Source organism: Euleptes europaea, chromosome 14 (genome assembly GCF_029931775.1).
Source record: "Euleptes europaea isolate rEulEur1 chromosome 14, rEulEur1.hap1, whole genome shotgun sequence".
Taxonomy (NCBI): Eukaryota; Metazoa; Chordata; class Lepidosauria; order Squamata; family Sphaerodactylidae; genus Euleptes; species Euleptes europaea.
This window is the reverse complement of record NC_079325.1, coordinates 25,213,641-25,234,312: the sequence shown is the minus strand read 5'-3', so window position 1 is coordinate 25,234,312 and position 20,672 is coordinate 25,213,641. Positions and strand designations below refer to the sequence as shown.

The window sequence follows — 20,672 nt, the reverse complement described above, 5'->3', positions numbered from 1 at the left end:
GTTGCCACTTGACTGCACTTAACACACACACACAAACATTGCTTCAATTAATACACTGGCACTGCAGTCCTAAACAGTTACACCCTTCTGAGCCCATTGATTTCAATGGACTTTGAAGGGTGCAACTCTGTTTAGGAATGCAATGTGAAAGAAAGCTGTTATTTCTTTCAACACTTTGAAGTTAATTATTACTAAAACTCCACCCCCAATACATGCATACATACAGGTTGAGCGGTGTTATTTTCCAAAGACAGATATTGTATTGTTACACCCAATTCATTGATTTGAGGAGGCTCATGGGTTCGACTAATCCAGGGCATCCAAGTTTTTTCAAGCGGGCCACATAATCAGAAATCTGTGTGTGCCAGCTGTGTGTTCCAGCGATAACAATGGTGCCCAGTTCCATGGTGCAATTTTAGCTGAATCAAATTTGAACAGCTCAGGTTTTTTTCTCCCTAAAAATCTCAGGTGCACCACATGAGTCAGGCCACATTTGGCCAGCGGGCCACATGCTGGACACCCATGTACTAATCCATTGCCATGGGACAGAAGAAAGAAACTGGTCACTATGTAAATATTTCTTCTTCATTTCTTATTTTACACACCATTTAACAAAAACCACAGGGTCAACAAAAAATTGGAATGGTGTAGCAAAAGCGTTTTCTCAGAACTGAGAACACTGTTGCATACATATATAAATATATAATGTATATTATATACATACTTAAATGTACATTGCCTGCAGCATGCCTGACTTTACCTACCTTTCCTGAGAAGTCAAACAATCCCGCTGGCTTTGTGTGTGTGTTAAGTGCCGTCAAGTCGCTTCCGACTCATGGCGACACTATGAATCAATGTCCTCCAAAATGCCCTATCTTTGACAGCCTTGCTCAGATCTTGCAAACTGAGGGATGTGGCTTCCTTTATTGAGGAAATCCATCTCTTTCTGGGTCTTCCTAACTAAACAAAAAACAAAACAAAACCTAAACTAAAAACTAAAGCCACTGGCTTTAGTTGGGCTTCCCCCCAGCATAACCAGACATTGGGCTTGCCTACCCACAACTAGGAAGAATTTTCTAACTGTTAGAGCGGTTCTCAGTGGAACAGGCTTCCTCAGGAGGTGGTAAGCTCTCCTTCCCTGGAGGTTTTTAAGAAGAGGCTAGATTAGGGTTGCCAACCTCCAGGTAATAGCAGAAGATCTCCTGCTATTACAACTGATCTCCAGCCGATAGAGATCAGTTCACCTGGAGAAAATGGCTGCTTTGGCCATTGGACTCTATGCCATGGCATCGAAGTCCCTCCCCTCTCCAAACCCCACCCTCCTCAGGCTCTGCCCCAAAAACCTCCCGCCGGTGGCAAAGAAGGACCTGGCAACCCTAGGCTAGATGGCCATATGTCAGCAATACATATTCTATGACCTTAGGCAGCTGGTGAGAGGGAGGGCACCTTGGCCATCTTCTGGGCATGAAGTATGGGTCACTGGGGGTGTGGGGTGGGGGAGACAGTTTGGAATTTCCTGCATTGTGCAGGGGGTTGGACTAGATGACCCTGGTGACCCTTCCAACTGGAGGTTACCGCATTATGTATTCCCAGTGATGTATTAAAGAGTTTGAAACTGTGGTGCTCACACTTTGTTTGGCCCCTTTAGCTGTGAAGACGTCTTCCAACCATTTTTTAACCGTGGCATCCAAAAACCCTTTTAAAGTGATGTTTTTTTATAACATTTCCAAACTCTTGAGACATCGATGGGAATACCTAGTGCGGTAACAAGCCTCACTTTCACCCATGCTGAATGATACACTTTCAACCCCCTTTCGAAGCATTCTGAAGCTGGATTTTACCGTGTGAAATGGCAAGATCCACTTGCAAAGGACGGTGAAAGTGCATTGAAAGTGCACGATCCGGCACGTGCGACAGCGCGCTGTGATTCGATGACTTACTTACTACATTACTACATTCGATGGCTAAACTTACTGCTTTAGTAAATCAAAAAGACAATGAAGAATATGTGAGAGAATGGGAGGCATGGATAATACGTTGTGAAAATGAATTAAACATGGGAAAGGTTAAAGGTTATGATTTAATCTAATTCAATTGATTAAAGTAGAAAGGATGAAGTATTCACTAATTAAAGCATACAGAATGATATGTAATTTATGGAAATGATATAATGTACTATAATGAATTAGAAAAAAAATACAGAGATTATATAGATATTAAACTGATAGAGGAGGGGAGAGGGGAAGTTAAGAAAGTTAATATAGATTAGGCTGATTAGATTGAAATTGTTTTCATCCATGAAACTTTGAAGATGATAATATTGAAATTGTATGTGATTCAATTAAAAAAAATTTGTTTGAAAAAAAGAAAAAGAAAGCGCACGGTCCGGCCCGTGCGACAGCGCCCTGTGATTCCATGCCTTACTCCCCACCCCATCCGACCGAGCCCAACGTAGAGGATGGCAGGATCCACTTGCAAAGGAAGGTGAAAGTGCATTGAAATAATTCCCAGTGGGTAGCCGTGTTAGGTTATCTGCGGTAGTAGAAAAGATAGCACCTTAAAGACTAACAAGAATATTTTCTGGTAGGGTATGAGCTTTCGTGAGCCACAGCTCTTTCTGCAGTAGTAGAAAAGGGCAAGAGTCCAGTAGCACCTTAAAGACTAACAAGAATATTTTCTGGTAGGGTATGAGCTTTCGTGAGCCACAGCTCACTTCTTCAGATATCTTCTTCAGACCACAGGTATCTGAAGAAGTGAGCTGTGGCTCACGAAAGCGCACACCCTGCCAGAAAATATTTGTGTTAGTCTTTAAGGCGCTCATTTTTTTTTTTTTTGAAAATTTTATTGGTTTTTATAATATAAATTTTCCATGTTGACAAACAACAATAAAAGTAATATAAAAAACTAAACCATAAGTAATGTTGTTATAGTTATTTAAGTACTTAATAAAATAAAAAATCCTGGACTCTTGCCCTTTTCTACTAGCGCATTGAAAGCGCACGGTCCGGCCCGTGCGGCAGCGCCCTGCGACTCTCTGCCTTACTCCCCACCCCGTCCGACCGAGCCCAGCGCCGAGGACGGCAGCCTTCCCGGAGAGCCGCGTGCGCGCCACGGACGGCTTCCCTGCCGAGCCCCGGCCGGCCGCTTCCAGGCGTGCGGGGCCCGGGCCGGACAAGGGAGGAGCCGGGGCCGGGGCAGCAGGCGATCCCCCCCGGCAGGGGCGGGCCCGGACCGCCCCCTCGCTCGGCCCGACTCGGCCCCAGCGGCCGCGGGAGGAGGGCGGGCCGAGCATGGCGGCAGAGCCCGCCGCGGCCGCGGCTGGATGAGGCGCAGGGGGAGCCGCCTGCCCAGTCGGACGCGCCGGAGGAGGCGCAGCGGGAGGCGAGCCCTCTCCGCCCCGGCATGGCCCGCTGGATCCCCACGAAGCGGGAGAAGTACGGCGTGGGTGAGTGGCCGCGGGGGGCTTCCCCTGGCCGGAGCCCCCGGGTTCCCCGTTCTCACGTGCGGAAGGAGGCGCGCTCCAACAGCTGGAGCCTCTGGGCGAAAACGCCCGGTCGCTGGAGCCTCCTTTCTTCCCTGTTCCAGCCAGGATTCAGGCAGGATCGAACGCACGGACGTTCCAGCCAGGATCGAACGCACGAACGTTCCAGCCAGGATCGAACGCACGAACGTTCTTCCCTGTTCCAACCAGGATTCAGCCAGGATCGAACGCACGAACGTTCGAAGAACGTTCGTGCGTTCGATCCTGGCTGAATCCTGGCTGGAACAGGGAAGAACGTTCGTGCGTTCGATCCTGGCTGGAACAGGGAAGAAAGGAGGCTCAAGCGACCGGGCGTTTTCGCCCTCTCTTTCCCAGGCTCCAAGCGCCCCTTCCCTTCCCAGCACTTCCTTCTCCAGAAAGCTCGCCCAACACTTTCCTCCTCCTTTCCTCCTTTCCATTCTAGCCTTATCTGAAGAAGGGAGCTGTGGCTCACGAAAGCCCACACCCTGCCAGGAAATATTTGTGTTAGCCTTTAAGGTGCCACTGGACTCTTGCCCTGTTCTTCCCTCCTCCTGTTTCACTCTTTGTGCGCGGGAGGTTTTGCCTTGGGTTCGCCCCTCTCTAGAGGCACATTTTCCCCATCCGAAGCCTCCAGACTCAACAATGAGCCCCCCGTGCAGCGTTTTGAGAATTCGGATGGGGAAAATGTGCCTCTAGAGAGGGGCGAACCCAAGGCAAAACCTCCCGTGCATAAATGGCCTTTAGGATCCGAGGGAATGCTTCAACGCTGAATATGCTGTGCATAAAAACGTCACTCTGCCTTTCTATGAATCAGAAGAAGTCCCCACTCCACCCACCCCCAGTTCCTTTTTAAAGATGAAGGAGATCCCTTAAAGCAGACTGGGGACCTATTAACACCCTGTTATCTGTCAGGATGGAGAAAAGAATGGATCTGTCTTCCCCACCCCCTCCCTCCACAACCTATATGATTATGGATGAAATGAAGGATTCTGATTCACATTAGGGAGTGTAAATATGAAGCAAGGGAGTGGTAGGTACTCTGAATTAGCATAGAAATTTAAGGGTGTGATTTGATGTCTAGAGGTTGCTTCTCCTAGCTAAGGCCACAAACTTCTGCTCTCTCGCTCTCTCCTTCTGCTTTCCTGTCACCCGCCCCGGCCTAACTACTGGTCTGCTCCTCCTTTTCCATACAATTCATTCTTTCCAACCCTAAAGCTTGACTCATAACACCCTGAGATCTGCAAACACTTGCCTTTCATCAAAGCAGTCTGGGGCTAGCTGGAAGATTCTCTTGCATGTTCTCATATATATGTTCTGCTTTATATATCCTAGTGCTGAGCCCTCAGTAGGTGCTGGGGCTAAGCTCTGGCGGCAAGGCTCTCTACCATGCCTTATTTATTTTTTTCCGCCATGACCATGATTTTTCTGTCCCTGTTATTTACAATTATACCCCACCTTCCTTGTGAGCTCAAGGTCGCTGCCGTGGGGTTTCCAAAAGGACATGAGGTGTCCTTCAGTTCAGTCACAGCGTTGGTTTCTCAAGGTTGGTATTGTCTACTGTCACTGGCAGAAGCTCTCCCAGATGTCTGGTGAAGGAAGTCTACCATATTACCCACAGCCCAATCCTTTTATCTGGGGATACCACAGATTGAACCTTCTGCATGTAAAACAGGTGCTCTATACTGAGCCACAACCTCAGCTATAGAGGTCTCCCACCCAGGAAGTGATCGGACTGTCACTTGCGTCAGCAAGATGGCAGCCTCATGTGCCTTGCTAACCAGATCTTGGGCCCTTGTTTACACAGCGAACCCTGTGTTACTATAGACTTCCCCCCCCCCCAACTTTATGCCTCTCTTTCAGTCTTGGCTTCCCCTCTATCTTGTCTTTATCCTCCTGCCCTTGTACAACTGACTTAATTCCCCCTTCTCCACCTTCTATGCCAAGGGCCCGCCATACTCTTTGCCACCGAAGCAAGTGAAGCCTCCTGCTATCACCCTTGTGTCTGGTCTGCCAAGGATAAGGTGCTAGGTATAGCAAGTGTATGACTCCCACCCTGCGGTCGCCTCATTGCCTGCCCATCAGTTTACCAGATTCAATTCAAGGCTGCCACATACAAAGACCTTGGACCATGGACCCTTTCTCCTGTACACCATGAAAGCTACACCAGCGTGATGTAGTGGTTAGGAGCGGTGGACTCTAATCTGGAGAACCGGGTTCAATTCCCCAGTCTTCCACATGAGCAGCGGACTCTAATCTAGTGAACTGGGTTGGTTTCCCCACTCCTACACATGAAGCCAGCTGGTGACCTTGGGCTAGTTACCATTCTCTTAGAGCTGTCTCAGCGTCACCTACCTCACAAGGTGTCTGTTGTGGGGAGAGGAAGGGAAAGAGATTGTAAACCAGTTTGATTCTCCTTAAAAGGTAGAGAAAATCGGCTTATAAAACCCAACTCTTCTCCTTATCTGAGAAGGGTTTTACTGAGGTTGCTGCCCTGCTAATGGGCAAAATCAAGAACTGCTGGACAAGGTCAGGAAAACTCCCACACTCCTGGCATTCCACAAAATATGTAAAAATGAATTATTAAATAGGGTGTTTTAACTGAATTATTAAGTAGGGTGGAGGGGCTGTGGCTCAGTGGTAGAGCATCTGCTTGGCATGCACAAGGTCCCAGGTTCAATCCCCGGCATCTCCAGTTAAAGGGACTAGGCAAGTAGGTGATGTGAAAGACCTCTACCTGAGACCCTGGAGAGCCACTACCGGTCTAAGTAGACAATACTGACTTTGATGGACCAAGAGTCTGAGTCAGTATAAGTCAGCTACATATGTTCGTGTATACATTGGAAATAGGGCTATATTGTAATGTAATGATCAGAAGATGCTTTAATAAGAGAAACAGTGGACTGTGTATAGCATGTGCTATATGTTGCTCTATTATCCTACTATGAATTTCCTGCATTGTAAAACGTGTCATACTGATATTTACTCCTTGTTTCAAATGTCTGCTTAGTTCAGTCTTAATCCTTGCTTGTTGAATGTCCCTTCCTGTTGATTGTATTGGCTTACACTGTGTAATTGCCTTGAGTCTCCCTCAGAAAGGTGGAGTATAAATAATGTAAATAAAATAAAACCTGGGTCAGGGATGTTGTGGGGGGGGGGCTCTCTGGCCATTGTTTTTATCCCTTGATGTCACCCTTTGTAATACAATAGGAGAGAGAAGTTGCTGAACTCTACTCTAATAAGCCTTTCTAAGCACTGCAGCAAACTTTGTGTGTCTTTCCCTGGCCCACCAATGTGACATGACGCAGCCTACTTCAGAAAACCTTGCTCTTAATCATTCCCTGAGCTCAGCTCTTTTCTGCAAACTTTTGCGGAGGAGGGGATAGAGAGACTGACTTCCCTTCCCTGCAGGTGAAGACCTTTGTGTTAACTCCCCTTTCATCTACCTTATTAGCTTCTTCTTTGGCAGAACCCACTTGGCATTTGCAAAGCCAACTAATGCTCTAACAAATTGCAAGTCCCAACCATGGGCATTGATGTATGTCAAGGGCTGAATATATATTCTGTGCCAAATTTGATCTTGGCTCTCTGCCAAGAAAAAACAACAACAACTAACACTTTGTTGTCTGAACAGGTTATGCTGATTGTGCCAGTATGCATATATACTTGTTGGGCGTAATTCTTTCTGATTGATTTTGATTGGGCCAGTTACCTATGCAGAAAACTAAAGGCTCATGCCCTGATCAGAGAATGTCCTGCCTAACCTGTATATGGATTCCTGAGATTTCATGGTCAGGCTTGTCTTCTCAGTCTATAAAGAAGACTCGCTATAAAGAATTAGCAGAGGTTTATAAGGCTGAATTCTGTGCCAGACACCAGCTTCTACGCATGCACGGTGAGAATGTGGATGAGTAATGCACAGCGTGTCCCTCCATCACAATACTTTTCTTTGCCAGGGCTTTCAGCAGAGGACGGGCTGAGGTTCAGTGGCAGTGCCTCTGCTTGGCATACAGAAGGTCTCTGGTTCAATCCCCGGCATCTCCAATTAAAGGGATTAGAGTGGTAGGTGATGAGAAAGACCTTGGAGAGCTGTTGCCAGTAAGAGTAGACAATACTGCCTTTGATGGACCAGTGATCTGATGAGGTATAAGGCAGCAGCTTTATGTGTTAATGTGCTTCTTAAATTCTGCAGCATGATTGCATCTCCCCGGATCCCCTTTCTTCCAGCCACAATGCTCATTGGCTCTCTCCGGTGCAGCTCTTTGATTTCACTTCTGTTCGCTTTCTCAGATTCTTTGAGTCTTTTCCAACTCTTTGCTGTTCCTGCATTTTGAATTGTGGCTTGCTCTCAACACAGTGCATCATCCATACATGTATCATGTGCATGCATGCTTTCTTACATAAGAGCATTAAGGCACTCATCTTCCCTGATTTGGATTATTTTCTGTGATCTATCGTACTGCTTCCCAGTGGCTTGCCTCTGCTCGCTGCAAACTTATTTTTCCCCCTTAGGGCCTTATATATAGCTTCAGGTCTTTTGGAAATGGCCTGGATGTTTTCTGTTTTGAGCCTGGTCGTGCTTTGCTAACTATCCTTGTTCTGTTTACTTAAGGGCTCTTAAAGCAGTAATCAAACTGTCTTGAAAGGAAACAAGGAAAGAGTAGTGCTCTGGAGCCTTTGCTGGTGGCAGTAAATATAAAAGCACATCTGTGCGTCCTTTCATCTCAAAAAGGAGGGGGGTATCACAGTCCTGCATCGAGGTAGCAGGGGGAAAGCATGATTTTGTGACCCTTATTTATTATGCAAACTACATGATTTGCATGTTGTGCATATTTCTGTGCGTGCTGGCCTTGGGAAGCACAAGAAGCTAGGCATGTCCTGCTATGCATAAGGGGCACCCTTCTGGTTCAGATGAGTGGCCCATCTGGTCCCACATCCTGTTTCACACAATTGCTGACTGGGTGTCCTGGAGGACCAACAACATAAATGCCCAAGACCACCTCCAGTATTGCCTGCTATCACTGGCGTTCAGAAGGTTACTGGCTCTGAGCGTGGAGGTTCCACTGATAAACATATCCTCTGATCATTGAGCTTGTCCTCTGGACTTCAGAGTTTCTGATCCTATACTGTCAAAAACTCAAGATTTAATGCATATAAATTGTTTGAATCACCTCTAATAGCTATAAAAATCAACATGTCTGTGGTTACTTCATCGTACTAATAGGTGTAGGACCACCAAATTAATTGTTAGAAGGAGCAATCTGAAATATTCGCACAAGTAATATTCTACACATACCTTTTAAAAAAATTCATAAGTGTGGACAGGATATGTATTTCTGAGCATTTTAAAGGAATATGTGACAAATTCTTCCTGGTATGCACCCTTTAAACCTGCTTATGTGTTTTAAGTGCAAAATGGAAGGTGGGAAGGGAAGGCTTTGAAGATGCATATTCTTGTTCTCACAAATGCAGAAACCCTCCCGAAAGTTTTTTCTTTCCAGGCAGGAAACCAATAACAACATAACACAACCTTTTCCAAGCTTGTTTATAAGATGTGACCTATATAGAATAAGCCTTTTTCTCTGGGAAATATTATAAAGGCTGAGTGGGGGGAGGGGGATTAACCGCTGAAATGTTTTGTTTTTAAATTCTTGGATAGCTGTAAAAAGCATTTTAATAATCAGTTATTTTTGTGTAATGTGAGGGTGTCCTGACCTGGATAGCTCGAGCCTAGCCTGATCTTGTCAGATGTCAGAATCTAAGCAGGGTCAGCCCTGGCTAGTATTTGGATGGGAGACCTCCAAGGAATACCAGGGTCATGATGCAGAGGCAGGCAGTGGCAAACCACCTCTGAACATCTCTTGTCTTGAAAACCCTACGAGGTCGCCATATGTCAATGGTGACTTGACAGCAGGGGGGAAAAGTGAGGGTGGGCTATTCAGGGATACAAGGAAGGTATTGCAGTCTGTGCCTTGATATCCCAGGCTAGTCTGATCTCTTCAGATATCAGAAGCTAAGCAGGGTCGACCTTGGTTAGAACGTGGATGGGAGACCACCAAGGATTACCAAGGTCATGACTGGGAGGAAGGCAATGGCAAACCACTTCTGAACGTCTCTTGCCTTGAAAACCCTACAGGGTTGCCATAAATCAGCTGTGACTTGACGACACACACACACATTGCAGTCTGTATTGAGCCCAGTGTTAGTTCCTTTGATATTTCATGGAGCCCTGATGACTTGCGCTCTTTTCCCTTCAATTCAAACACTGCTGGAAGTATTAATAAAAAATACTGAATGAATGGCTTCTCTTTATGTTAACTTCTGTATCAATGTAAAATAGGTATTGGGAGGTTAGATGAGGGTCCTCACCATGTTGGGTTCCTTTAGACCCTGCTACTTTTGACACCTGTTGCATCATTTGCACTTCACTTTAGTTGGGGTCTAAATGACCCCAATGCCTTTATCGTTGAGAATGCAGTGAGGAGGTTTTGCAGCGCCATAGAACAATCAAACTCTTTACTGTAGAGTGATACATGGAGTAGGAAGTGGCACATGCTGAGGCTGGTTTTACATATTTTTCTATCCCTTTTGGAAGATGTGGCCCAAATACATGGAAATTTTAAGGCCTGCAGCTAAACTGGTATTTCTAGCCATTAGTTAAAGGTGATTCAGGTCTATGCTCATGAACCATTTCCATACTTTCTGGTTTTTTGGGCCCAGTTTCAGTTCCAGAGGGTTGATATGTTGTGGATGTCTTCAATTCGCTTCCTACCTGTCGACAGTGTACATGTTAAATGCTATAATGTTGTCTTATCTAAGTTGTTGATTTTTTTTTAAAGGGTGTGCTCCGTCTGCAGACTCTGAACTTTGTTTCTTTCTGTGGCTGGAAATGACTCATTCAGAAAACAGGCTTTGTCCTATTACTGTAGCTATGCTGGAGGGGTAGGAGATACCAGCCATGGATTTCTGGAATTTTCCATGACAGAGAAGATCAGAGGGCAGGTTGTAGTACTCAGATTCTGGTGGGCTTTCAAAAGGGCTGTGGAGAAATACCCTCCACCCTAGAGTTCACCTCAGTAGTGCAACTGCATTCTGTCCATGTGATGCAACCTGGCTGTGAACTTGTAGCTGACAAATGGGAATACTATAGGAGATGAAGAAGAAGACTCTTAAGGAAGATTCAAACCGGCTTACAATCACCTTCCCTTCCCCTCCCCACAACAGACACCCTGTGAGGTAGGTGGGGCTGAGAGAGCTCTAAGAGAACTGTGACTAGCCCAAGGTCACCCAGCTGGCTTCATGTGTAGGAGATGAGTAGTCTCTGTCCAAAGCATGGAACACTCCACAGCTTAGTTATGCAAAAGGTTGTGGCCAAAACATTTACCACAGGGATCACCAAAAAACACTTGTTGAGCCCACACCTTTTCTGGTACCCATCAAGTGTTTTAAGGAAGTAGGTTAGGCCAGGTATTGACTATTGGAGATGTGTTTAGTGTGCTGATTTTTTTTTTTTTAAAAATGTTTCTTTGGCAGCACCTGCCACCACAGCACAAGGATCTACACTGTGTCACTGAAGTTAAGCTGTGGCAATCGTTTTTGTGGCTGGCTCCACCTCTGGCTTCCAGGCTCAGAGCAGTTTATCTGGTTCAAGGGATTGTCATTCCACTCTGTGAGCTGCCCTTCCAGCCCTGGAACCCTTGTGCTCCTCCCCTGGGCCATCATTTCACTCTGGGGTCAGCCATTCCAGTTGCAGAACACTTCTGCTACTTCTAAGGGCTTTCATTCCACTCTGCCTAGGAGTAGCAGAAGTGTGATAACTAACTCCTGGAAGTAAGGGGAAGGGTTGCCTCACCAGGTGGAGCTGTAATTGAAGGCCAGTCTATTCACTCAGTAAAATGAAGTGGTAAAGTTTTAACGTGGACTGTACTGCCTCTGTTTGCAAATGCAAGGGTGCATGTTTGGGGGGTTGGCTTCCCCCCATATATGATTTTTATAAGGAGTTCTAATTCCACTCTGTGCATGTGCTATCTGTAACTGCAGTGGTATAGTAGACAAGAGCAAGAGTCCAGTAGCACCTTAAAGACTAACCAAATTTCTGGCAGGGTATAACCTTTCGTGAGTCACAGCTCACTTCTTTGGATCACTTCATTGTGATCTATCTGCAGTGGTATAGTCCAGCAAAAATTTAGCCAGTTGGCTTTCTGATTTTATAAACTGGGCAGAGGAGATCTTAAAAACAAATAATCAGAACACCTAGGATGGTCATTTAAATAAGACCAGAGATCCCACATGGATGGTGTAGGCTCAAAGTATACATTGAGGTACCATGATAATGGGGGGGGGGGCATTTTGATTTTCTAGGGTAGCTGTTGAGAGGAGTTAGAAGCCTGATAAGGGGAACAGAATTGGTCTAGGATGAATATTTAGATTTTAAGTACTCTTGAGTAGGACCTGAATTCTTTGCGACAATACAATACATACTAAATAATCCTCTTGTACAATTCTCAGAGCTGGCCTGCAAGAGCCACGTGTCACATTCATGCTTGACTTGGTTTTGATGTGAGATTTCTTACACATTCTGTCATGTCTGCACTGAATCATTTTCTTAAGGAGAGAGATCCTGGTTTGCTTTCCATAGACTAAAGTTCATCTCTTCTCCACTCAGGTGGGCAGAAAACCAACCTGTCTGGAAGTACACTATAGATTCTCAGAGAAAGCGGATGATTTTTCACTGTTCCTTTTTTAAGACCCCCAGGAAATTATAGTTATGGTTCCATGAAGGAGAAGGCAAGTTAGGCTGGGAGGCTGTAAGAAAATGAGCTTGAAACCACATGCTGGGATTTTTTTTTTTTAATCTACCAACAGGCCTTCTATTTTTGAATGATTACGAGTGTTTTAAAGCAATGATACAGGGCTTATTTTAGGATGCTCTGTCTTTATGCAATCAAGAGGTTCTGAAGAAGCCATGAGCTCAGAAATAAGAGGCCACAGGTGCCCCATAGCATGCAGGAGGAAGACACTCCTTGAGGAAGGCTGTGTGATCACAAGGGCTTATTAACCCTTGCACTTCCTTCCAGGCCCAAGAAACATTTGGCACTCCCACCCAGGCACTGAGCTTTGTCCTGGAGGAAGCTACCTGAAGCCTCACGGTTAGGAATCGTGGGAGGGGGCAACAATTTGGACATCCTGCCCCTGCCAAATTTCCCCTTCGGGATTCTTCAAACTGTTAAGGACTTGAAGAAGTTGATTTCCCCTTTGATTGACTCTCAGCTGCTCTAAGCATTCTATGCCTTCTGGAGCACATTCAGTCCTCATTGAGCCATTTGGGGTGTGGGATTATTTTTCTTTTGGTTAGTTGACACAGTCATATTTTTCTGCACACTGCTAGAGACCCCTGAGGATGGAGAGACCTCTACTGTTTCTGTGGGTGGGTGTATGGCCTGGCTGGGTTTCTTGATCTGCACAGGGGCCACCCACTATGCTGTTAGATGTTGCATTCTGTGCCAAAAAGCCATCACCAGGAAAACAACCTCCTTGGACCTACGTATAAAGCCACATTCTCTTGAAGACACATGGCACAAAGGTCCAGTTATTCCAATCATTCCACTCTCATCCCTGATAGCATTAGGATTTTTCTAAGCATACGCTCTGTCAAGGATGTTAGATATTGCCAAGTAGACATTTGCATGAAATGCTACACCTGAAAGCATTGGAACCAGATCGGAAGAAGAGTTGGTTTTTATATGCTGATTTTCTCTGCCACTTAAGGAAGAATCAAACCAGCTTACAATCACCTTCCCCTCCCCTCCCCACAACAGACACCCTGTGAGGTAGGTGGGGCTGTGAGATCTGTGACTAGCCCAAGGTCAGCCAGCTGGCTTCATGTGTAGGAGTGGGGAAACCAACCCGGTTCACCAGATTAGCCTCTGCCGCTCGTGTGGAGAAGTGGGGAATCAAACCCGGTTCGCCAGATTACAGTCCACCACTTCAAACCACCGCTCTTAACCACTACACCATGCTGGCTCTTAACCACTACACCATGCTGGCTCTTAACCACTACACCATGCTAGAGTCTTGACTACAAGATGACGCCCAATGTATTATAAAGCTTAGCTACATATGGGTCCCCTATACTGTTGTTTAGGGAATAGAGCCCCCTCTGCAAATATACTGAAGTTGGCTATCTCCGTATAAGATAATGCAATTGATTTTCTTTGCCATGAAACAGTTCCAATCAATATGGATGAAATGGGAAAAGATATTCTTCTATTCCTCCCGGTTTCCCTACTTTCACCTGCTCTTTGTACTTTCCAGGCAAGCTACGGTAGTTAGGAAGACAGCGATAATGAAGACAGAGTGCCAGAAACACTCCCCCATCTTCCTCCGATAACTTATTTTAACTCAATAATATGATGAGCATATTGCATTAAAAGGAACCTCTTCCTTGTCTCCTGAAGTCAGTTTTCATCAAACCTCAATCTAATTTAATTGCATATTTGCGCAATGCTTAGACTTCAGGCTGCCAAAACACTGGAGGGAATCTAGCCACAACCAGAAGAGAGAGAGAGCTTTGTGGGTTCAGAGTGACCACAATGAAAGGATAGTGCTGGAGCACGAAAGCTTGTTTGCTATAACCTTAATAACAGTCATAGAACAATTTGCAGCATTGCATTTGAAAAGAACATCAAACATGCATTTGGTGGATGCGTGTGTCTTCCTTCTTGCAGATTTCCAGCTGCGCCTTTCCTGCCGTTGGCTCTTCCACTCATCCCATTTTTGCTGGCTTTTGTGGTGGCTTCTTGGGCCTGCATTTCTGTCATTGCTTTTGGGCTGGGCAGCCGACAAATCTTAGTGAGCAGTAGATGGTGATGAGACACATGATGGCTCAGAGCATAGTGAGGTCATATCATTATGGCAATGTGGTGTGCTTTGAGAACCACCGAAGAGGCGCAGACATGGGTGGTGGTTATAGACCGGGGAGTGGGGGGAAAGCCTGGCCATTGTAAGCAAGTTTTGAAATCATTATAGGCTTTTAAAGCTGAATTTGAGCTGAAATTCTGAATAAGGGGACTGAAGCTGAGATGAGAGCATAGGAAGTGGGCCTGTTCAGATCCTGGTTGCTACAAGTATTTGTTGCTCCTGTAGATATCTTGAGCAGAACAAAGGGTTTGTCTAATTTCATCTTTCTGTATGGTTGCAACAACCCTATGAGGTAGGCTGACAGACAGTGAGCTTACTTGAAGCCAGCCAGTGAGTTTCAGCCACAACAAGCCTGATGAGAAGACTGAGAGGTGGTATGATAACCGTCTTCAAGTACTTGAAGGGCTGTCAAATAGAGGATGGTGCTGAGTTGTTTTCTGTTGCCCCAGAAGGTCGGACCAGAACCAGGGGGTTGAAATTAAATCAAAAGATGAACTTTCTAACAGTTAGAGCGGTTCCTCAGTGGAACAGGCTTCCTCGGGAGGTGGTAAGCTCTCTTTCCCTGGAGGTTTTAAAGAAGAGGTTAGATAATCATCTGTCAGCTATGCTCATTCTATGACCTTAGGCACATCATGAGAGGGAGGGCATCTTGGCCATCTTCTGGGCATGGAGGTGTGGGGGGGAGGTAGTTGTGAATTTCCTGCATTGTGCAGGGGGTTGGACTAGATGACCCTGGTGGTCCCTTGCAACTCTATGATTCTAGGGTGATGCAGGATTGTGTCCTGGTACCTCCCAAACCCAGTGCTTGGTTGACCCTGCCATAATCTTTCCTGTTTATTACATTTCTGTCCCCCCCTTTCCTATGTGGACTTCCTGGTAGGGTACTCCATTATGAATTTTGCAATAGTGCCAAAAAAAAAAAAAAAAAGAACACAAACACACACACACACACACACACACACACAAAGTTGGATCAAGTTTCCTGCCCTCTGTGGACAGGATTTATATTTTCTCTGATCTGGCTCCTTCTTCATCATGAATGAAGTAATGACAGATTGGCCAGGAAATTTAGAAGGGGCCATGTGCCAGCTGCCCAGGCATGTGTACTACAGTGTGTGCCAGAGAGGTGCTGTGTCAGCAAACTGATGATTTAGGCTGTTAGTCCATTGAGGCTGGTGCTGTCTGCTCCGACCAGCAGCAGTTCTCTGAAATCACAGACTGGGGTCTTTCCAAGTTTCCCTGCTTTTCGTTGGAGATTCTAAGTTTGCATTTGGGCCCTTGTGTGCTGTACCACTGAGCTATGCCCTCTGCCAATGCCAGGAATTTTGATTTGTGACATACATGCAAAAACTGGTCGACCAGAATTGGGACAATGTTTTCAAGGTAGTTCTCTTAAAGGTAAGGTGCCCATAGGAGGGGTGTAAAGTACTTGCTTTTCATGCAAGAGGTTCCTGGTTAAGTACTTGGCACCTCTGGTTAAAATAGTCTAAGCAAGACTGGTAAATATCTTCCTGCCTGACCCCCTCAGGAGCTGGATCTCCCCCCCCCCTCCCACGCCCTGGCTGATATTGAGCATGGGGGAAAACGGAAGAAAATTTGTTCATAGATTTCATGATGCCCCACCTTGTTTGGTCCTGTTATGCAGAGAACAAATTCAGATATATATAACAAGTATATGTACAGAGATGTGTATAACATAAATGCATAATAATCCAGAACATGTACATATGTGACAAGGAAAAGCTGCAACTAATCGTGAGTGTGAAAACTACAACATTGAATAGTGCAGCAACTTTACACAGCCCTATTCAGTCCTTTGACATTTTATGTGTATATCAGTTAACCTTGATGCATGTATGTAATACAGTTCTCTGTGTAAGCCATCCAATCACTCCCCCAAATGCTGTCTTTCCTTACATCCTGCCCCCTTGCTTTACATCCTTTTCTATGGCCACAAGGATGAAATCCATCTGCTCTTATAAAATTTTGGTTGGTTGGCAATTTTACATGAAAACAATATGGTATTAATTGTCCCAGTATGGAGCTCCAGTTCTGGGCAGTCTATCAAAACCCACCATGGCTAGTGGTTGGCTTGAACCTGTAGTATGCTGTGAAAAGTCTGTGAAGACAGGCTGTTAGTTTTCCTTTCATGTTAATTTTTGCAAAAAACAGAACTGTTGGCAGATCACAGGGTGTGGAACAAAGTGCTTCTGCTAAGGAATATATTTTTTGTGATCCAAAGGTTGATGGGGGATATGTGGCCTACACATTGACCTTGCTGACTGTTTTTTCCCAGTCACAAATTATACAGCATTGAGGAATGATCTTACGTTGATTACATGACTCAATAATGAAATGTCTTCACACAATGCATAGTTAAATTGTGGAACTCACTGCCCCAGGATGTGGTGTTGACTGCCAACTTGGAAGGTTTTAAGAGGGGAGTGGACATGTTCATGAAGGATAGGGCTATTCATGGCTACTAGTAAAAATGGATACTAGTCATGATCTGGTTGGCCACTGTGTGAACAGGCTGTTGTACTTGATGGGCCTGGGTCTGATCCAGCATGGCTTTTCTTATGATCTTATATAGGGAAATGTAGTTCTGAGATGTCTGATATCCTGTGTCAGGTGTCCTGGGAACTACATTTCTCAGTGTGAACTGGATGCCTTGATCAGTGATGGAACGAGTCAGGTGCCAGGGCAGAAAGAGAGGACGTTTAGACTATTTCTTTTTCCCAGCCTCTGCTACTGTCATTCTCCTCTGGCTTATATACAGTTACTCCTTCTTTTTAGGGAACTGTACCTTTGTGTGAAGGCTAGGGATTTCTAACAGAATACTTGACGTCCTTGCCAAACTATTATTTCCAGGATTCTTTGGGGGAAGCCATCAAAGTTAATCAGATATAAAACTAAAAGGTTGCAGTACATACTGTCATTTATATGGTCTTCTTAAGTTAGTCAAACCCTCTGTGAATCTTCCAACTGTATCTCCTTTAAATATATCTCCTTTTTTCTACAACATATACCAGTTGCTGAATTTATATCAGAGTATGTCCAGAGTATGGGTTCAGCACTATTCAGCCCTTCCACATTTAATGTGCATACTGGTAAATGGTACTGAATGAATGCTGGATGCTTTTATATGTATTTAGTTTTATCACATTTGCACCTAACCCACTCTTCTTTCAAGGAACCTGTGTGATGTAGTGGTTAGAATATCAGGCTAGGATTAAGGAGACATGGGCTCAGATTCCCCACTCATCCATGAAACTCACTGGATAACCTTAGTTCAGTCACCGTCTCTCAGGCTAAATGAATGCAGAGTTAATTATGAAGGAAAAGAGGAGTAGAAAAATGTGTATACAAGCCTGAGCTCCTTGGAAGGAAGGTGGGATGAAAAAATATAGTAGAGCTTTGGGCTGTTGACATGGGATTATTTTAGAGTACCCTTTCAACATCCCTGTGTGGTAGGTTGCCTTGACCTGGATAACCCAGGCTAGCCTGATTTCATCAGATTTTGGAAGCTAAGCAGGGCTGGCCCTGGTCAGTATTTGGATGGGAGACCACCAAGGAAGTCCAAGGTTGTTACACAGAAGTAGGCAATGGCAAACCACTCCTGAATGTCTCTACTATAAGTTGGCTGCAACTTGACAGCAAAAGAAGAAGTGGAATGTTGGGAAGAAAGACCACGGTCTAATTCAGACTGAGGTTCTGCAAACTGCTCCTCCATACGAAATAAAATCCTTGCAAACAGAAAACCAGTGTGTCAGTAAGGAAGAAGGACTTTAGTCTATCTCCACCTGAGACCTTAGAGAGCCGCTGCCAGTCTGAGTAGACAGTACTGACTTTGATGGACGAAGAGTCTGATTTAGTATGAGGCAGCTTCATGTGTTCTCTCTGACTTTTGTTTTTTGGTGAAGGGAAGGGTTTTTTTTTTTGTTTTGTTTTGTTTGTTTTGCATGAACACTCAGTTATCAACAGTCTGAAATATAACAGCCTGGTTTACCATCTTTGTGATAGCTGGGACACAGTGGGTTTTGTGGCCGAGTAAGAACTTGAACTCAAGTTTTCCCAGTAAAGCACTCCATCAACTTCACAACCTTGACTCCCCTCATCCTCATTACAATAGCTATTGTCTCATTTGCCTTGAGGCTTGTTTTTCTCCTGGACAATGCCTCCTCTTTGGCTCAGTTTCCCTGGCATCACTATAAGGGGTGGGAGGGGTATAGGGAAAGAGAGGCCCTTTTGTCTGGGAAAGCTTCTGAGCTGTTTAAAATGTGCCTTTAAAAAGGCTGAACAAGAAGGGGTTCAAAAATTCCCTTTGGTTTGGTCACGGAGTAAACTGCGTACATAGTAACTGTCAAAAGTTTGCACATGGTTGTATGCATTGGGGTGAGAACTTTTCATGTTTGATTTTGAGATCAGTGGTATTCACTTGGATGAAGAAAAGAGCGAGAAGGCAGTAAATCTCAATATCAAAATCCTGGGTTTATGTAATGAATTTCTCATGGGGTCGCATCCAGCTTGGAGGACTTTAAGAGGGGAGTGGACATATTCATGGAGGAGAGGGGTATTCATGGCTATTAGTTAGAATGGATACTAGTCATGCTGCATACCTATTCTCTCTAGTATCAGAGGTGCATGCCTATTATTTTGGGTACGGTGGAACACAGGCAGGATGGTGCTGCTGCAGTCGTCTTGTTTGTGGCTTCCTAAAGGCACCTGGTTGGCCACTGTGTGAACAGACTGCTGGACTTGATGGGCCTTGGTCTGATCCAGCAGGGCCTTTCTTATGTTCTTATGAGAATGTAAGTGATGAACGGCAAAATCGTCCATCCTTGGACACAATCAGGTCCCACTCTAATTAAATTTGGAGTAACTTAAAGCAGTGATCTTCTGGGACTGTTGTTCTTACTAGTTTACCTAAGGTAGTTGCTCTGTTTCCCCATGGAATGAGACCCCTTTTATGTAATGTCTGTAATGGCACCTCTCTATAGTGTTCTGAGATTATGTGTTATGCCACCTCCTTACCTTCCTGCTTATTTTCACTGCCTGCAAAGGCTCTCACCTTAGACTTCTTAGTTGAACCCAAAGAACAGGATGGCGTAGTTATTTTTAGTAGAATGACAGAATGGTCAGCACGCAGGAGCTGCTCACAGGTAAAAGGGAATCCTTTACTCTAAATCAGTGGTTCCCAACCTTTTTTTGACCAGGGACCACTAGGACTTTTTGGCTCGGTGCAGGGACCCCAAGGTTCAAAATAAAAATTCAGAGAATTTGAAAATAAACTTCAATCGTAACTGTTAGTTAAACATTAAACTTAGAATGATATTTGAATAGATATATTTTATAATAGAGAACCTTTAATTGAAAATATTTATTTATTATGGGTTTATAACTTTGTTTTGCGGACCTTAATTTAGTTCTCGCGGACCCCTGGGGGTCCATGGACCCCCGGTTGGGAACCAGTGCTCTAAATAAAGCAGCTGTTCCTCTTAAACATATTTGGAGTTTTTTAGAAGTGTAACAACAAGGCGCAGAAGAGCCCTGTGGCGCAGAGTGGTAAGCTGCAGTACTGCAGTCAAAAGCTTTGCTCATGACCTGAGTTCGATCCTAACGGGAGTCAGTTTCAGGTAGCTGGCTGGAGGTTGACTCAGCCTTCCATCTTTCCCAGGTCGGTAAAATGAGTCTCCAGCTTGCTGGGGGTAAAGTGTAGATGACTGGGGAAGGCACTGGCAAACCACCCCGTAAACATAGTCTGCCTAGTAGAAAAGAGCAAGAGTCCAGTAGCACCTTAAAGACTAACAAAAATATTTTCTGGCAGGGTATGAGCTTTCGTGAGCCACAGCTCACTTCTTCAGATACCTAGAGGTACCCACTGTGAATTATAGTCTGCCTAGTAAAGGTTGGGATGTGACGTCACCCCATGGGTCAGGAATGACCCGGTGCTTGCACAGGGGACTACCTTTACCTTTAACAACATAATGGTTCCAGTATGGTTCATAAGTGTAATGGTTTCAGATAGGTACAATTCTTCTTTTTCTCTACAGTTCCTTAAATAGACCAAGCCAAAAAGGTTTATTTTCCTCACTTACCACTTAGGCTAATAACTTCCACAAAGAACACAGATTTCTCTCCCAGCATCTCACTATTCACCCACTCAACTTCTTTCTCTACTCTCTCACACGCTATCTCCCCAAACCAGTTTTTTAATTGCATGTGATGATGCGTTGGGTGGCTGGAAGAGTAC

The 20,672-nt window shown here is 44.9% G+C and overlaps 1 protein-coding gene across 2 annotated transcripts in view; it reads left to right on the top strand.

Moving 5' to 3' along the window:
• Positions 1 to 3,322: 3,322 nt before the first annotated feature.
• Positions 3,323 to 20,672, top strand: part of DOCK5 (dedicator of cytokinesis 5) — a 143,439-nt gene continuing 126,089 nt past the window's right edge. The window contains exon 1 of one of the 2 annotated variants that reach the window (XM_056860411.1): positions 3,323 to 3,445. In XM_056860411.1, coding sequence (XP_056716389.1) covers positions 3,323 to 3,445 — 123 coding nt within the window. The remainder of the gene's footprint in view (positions 3,446 to 20,672) is intronic. The other variant, XM_056860412.1, reaches the window with a different exon arrangement.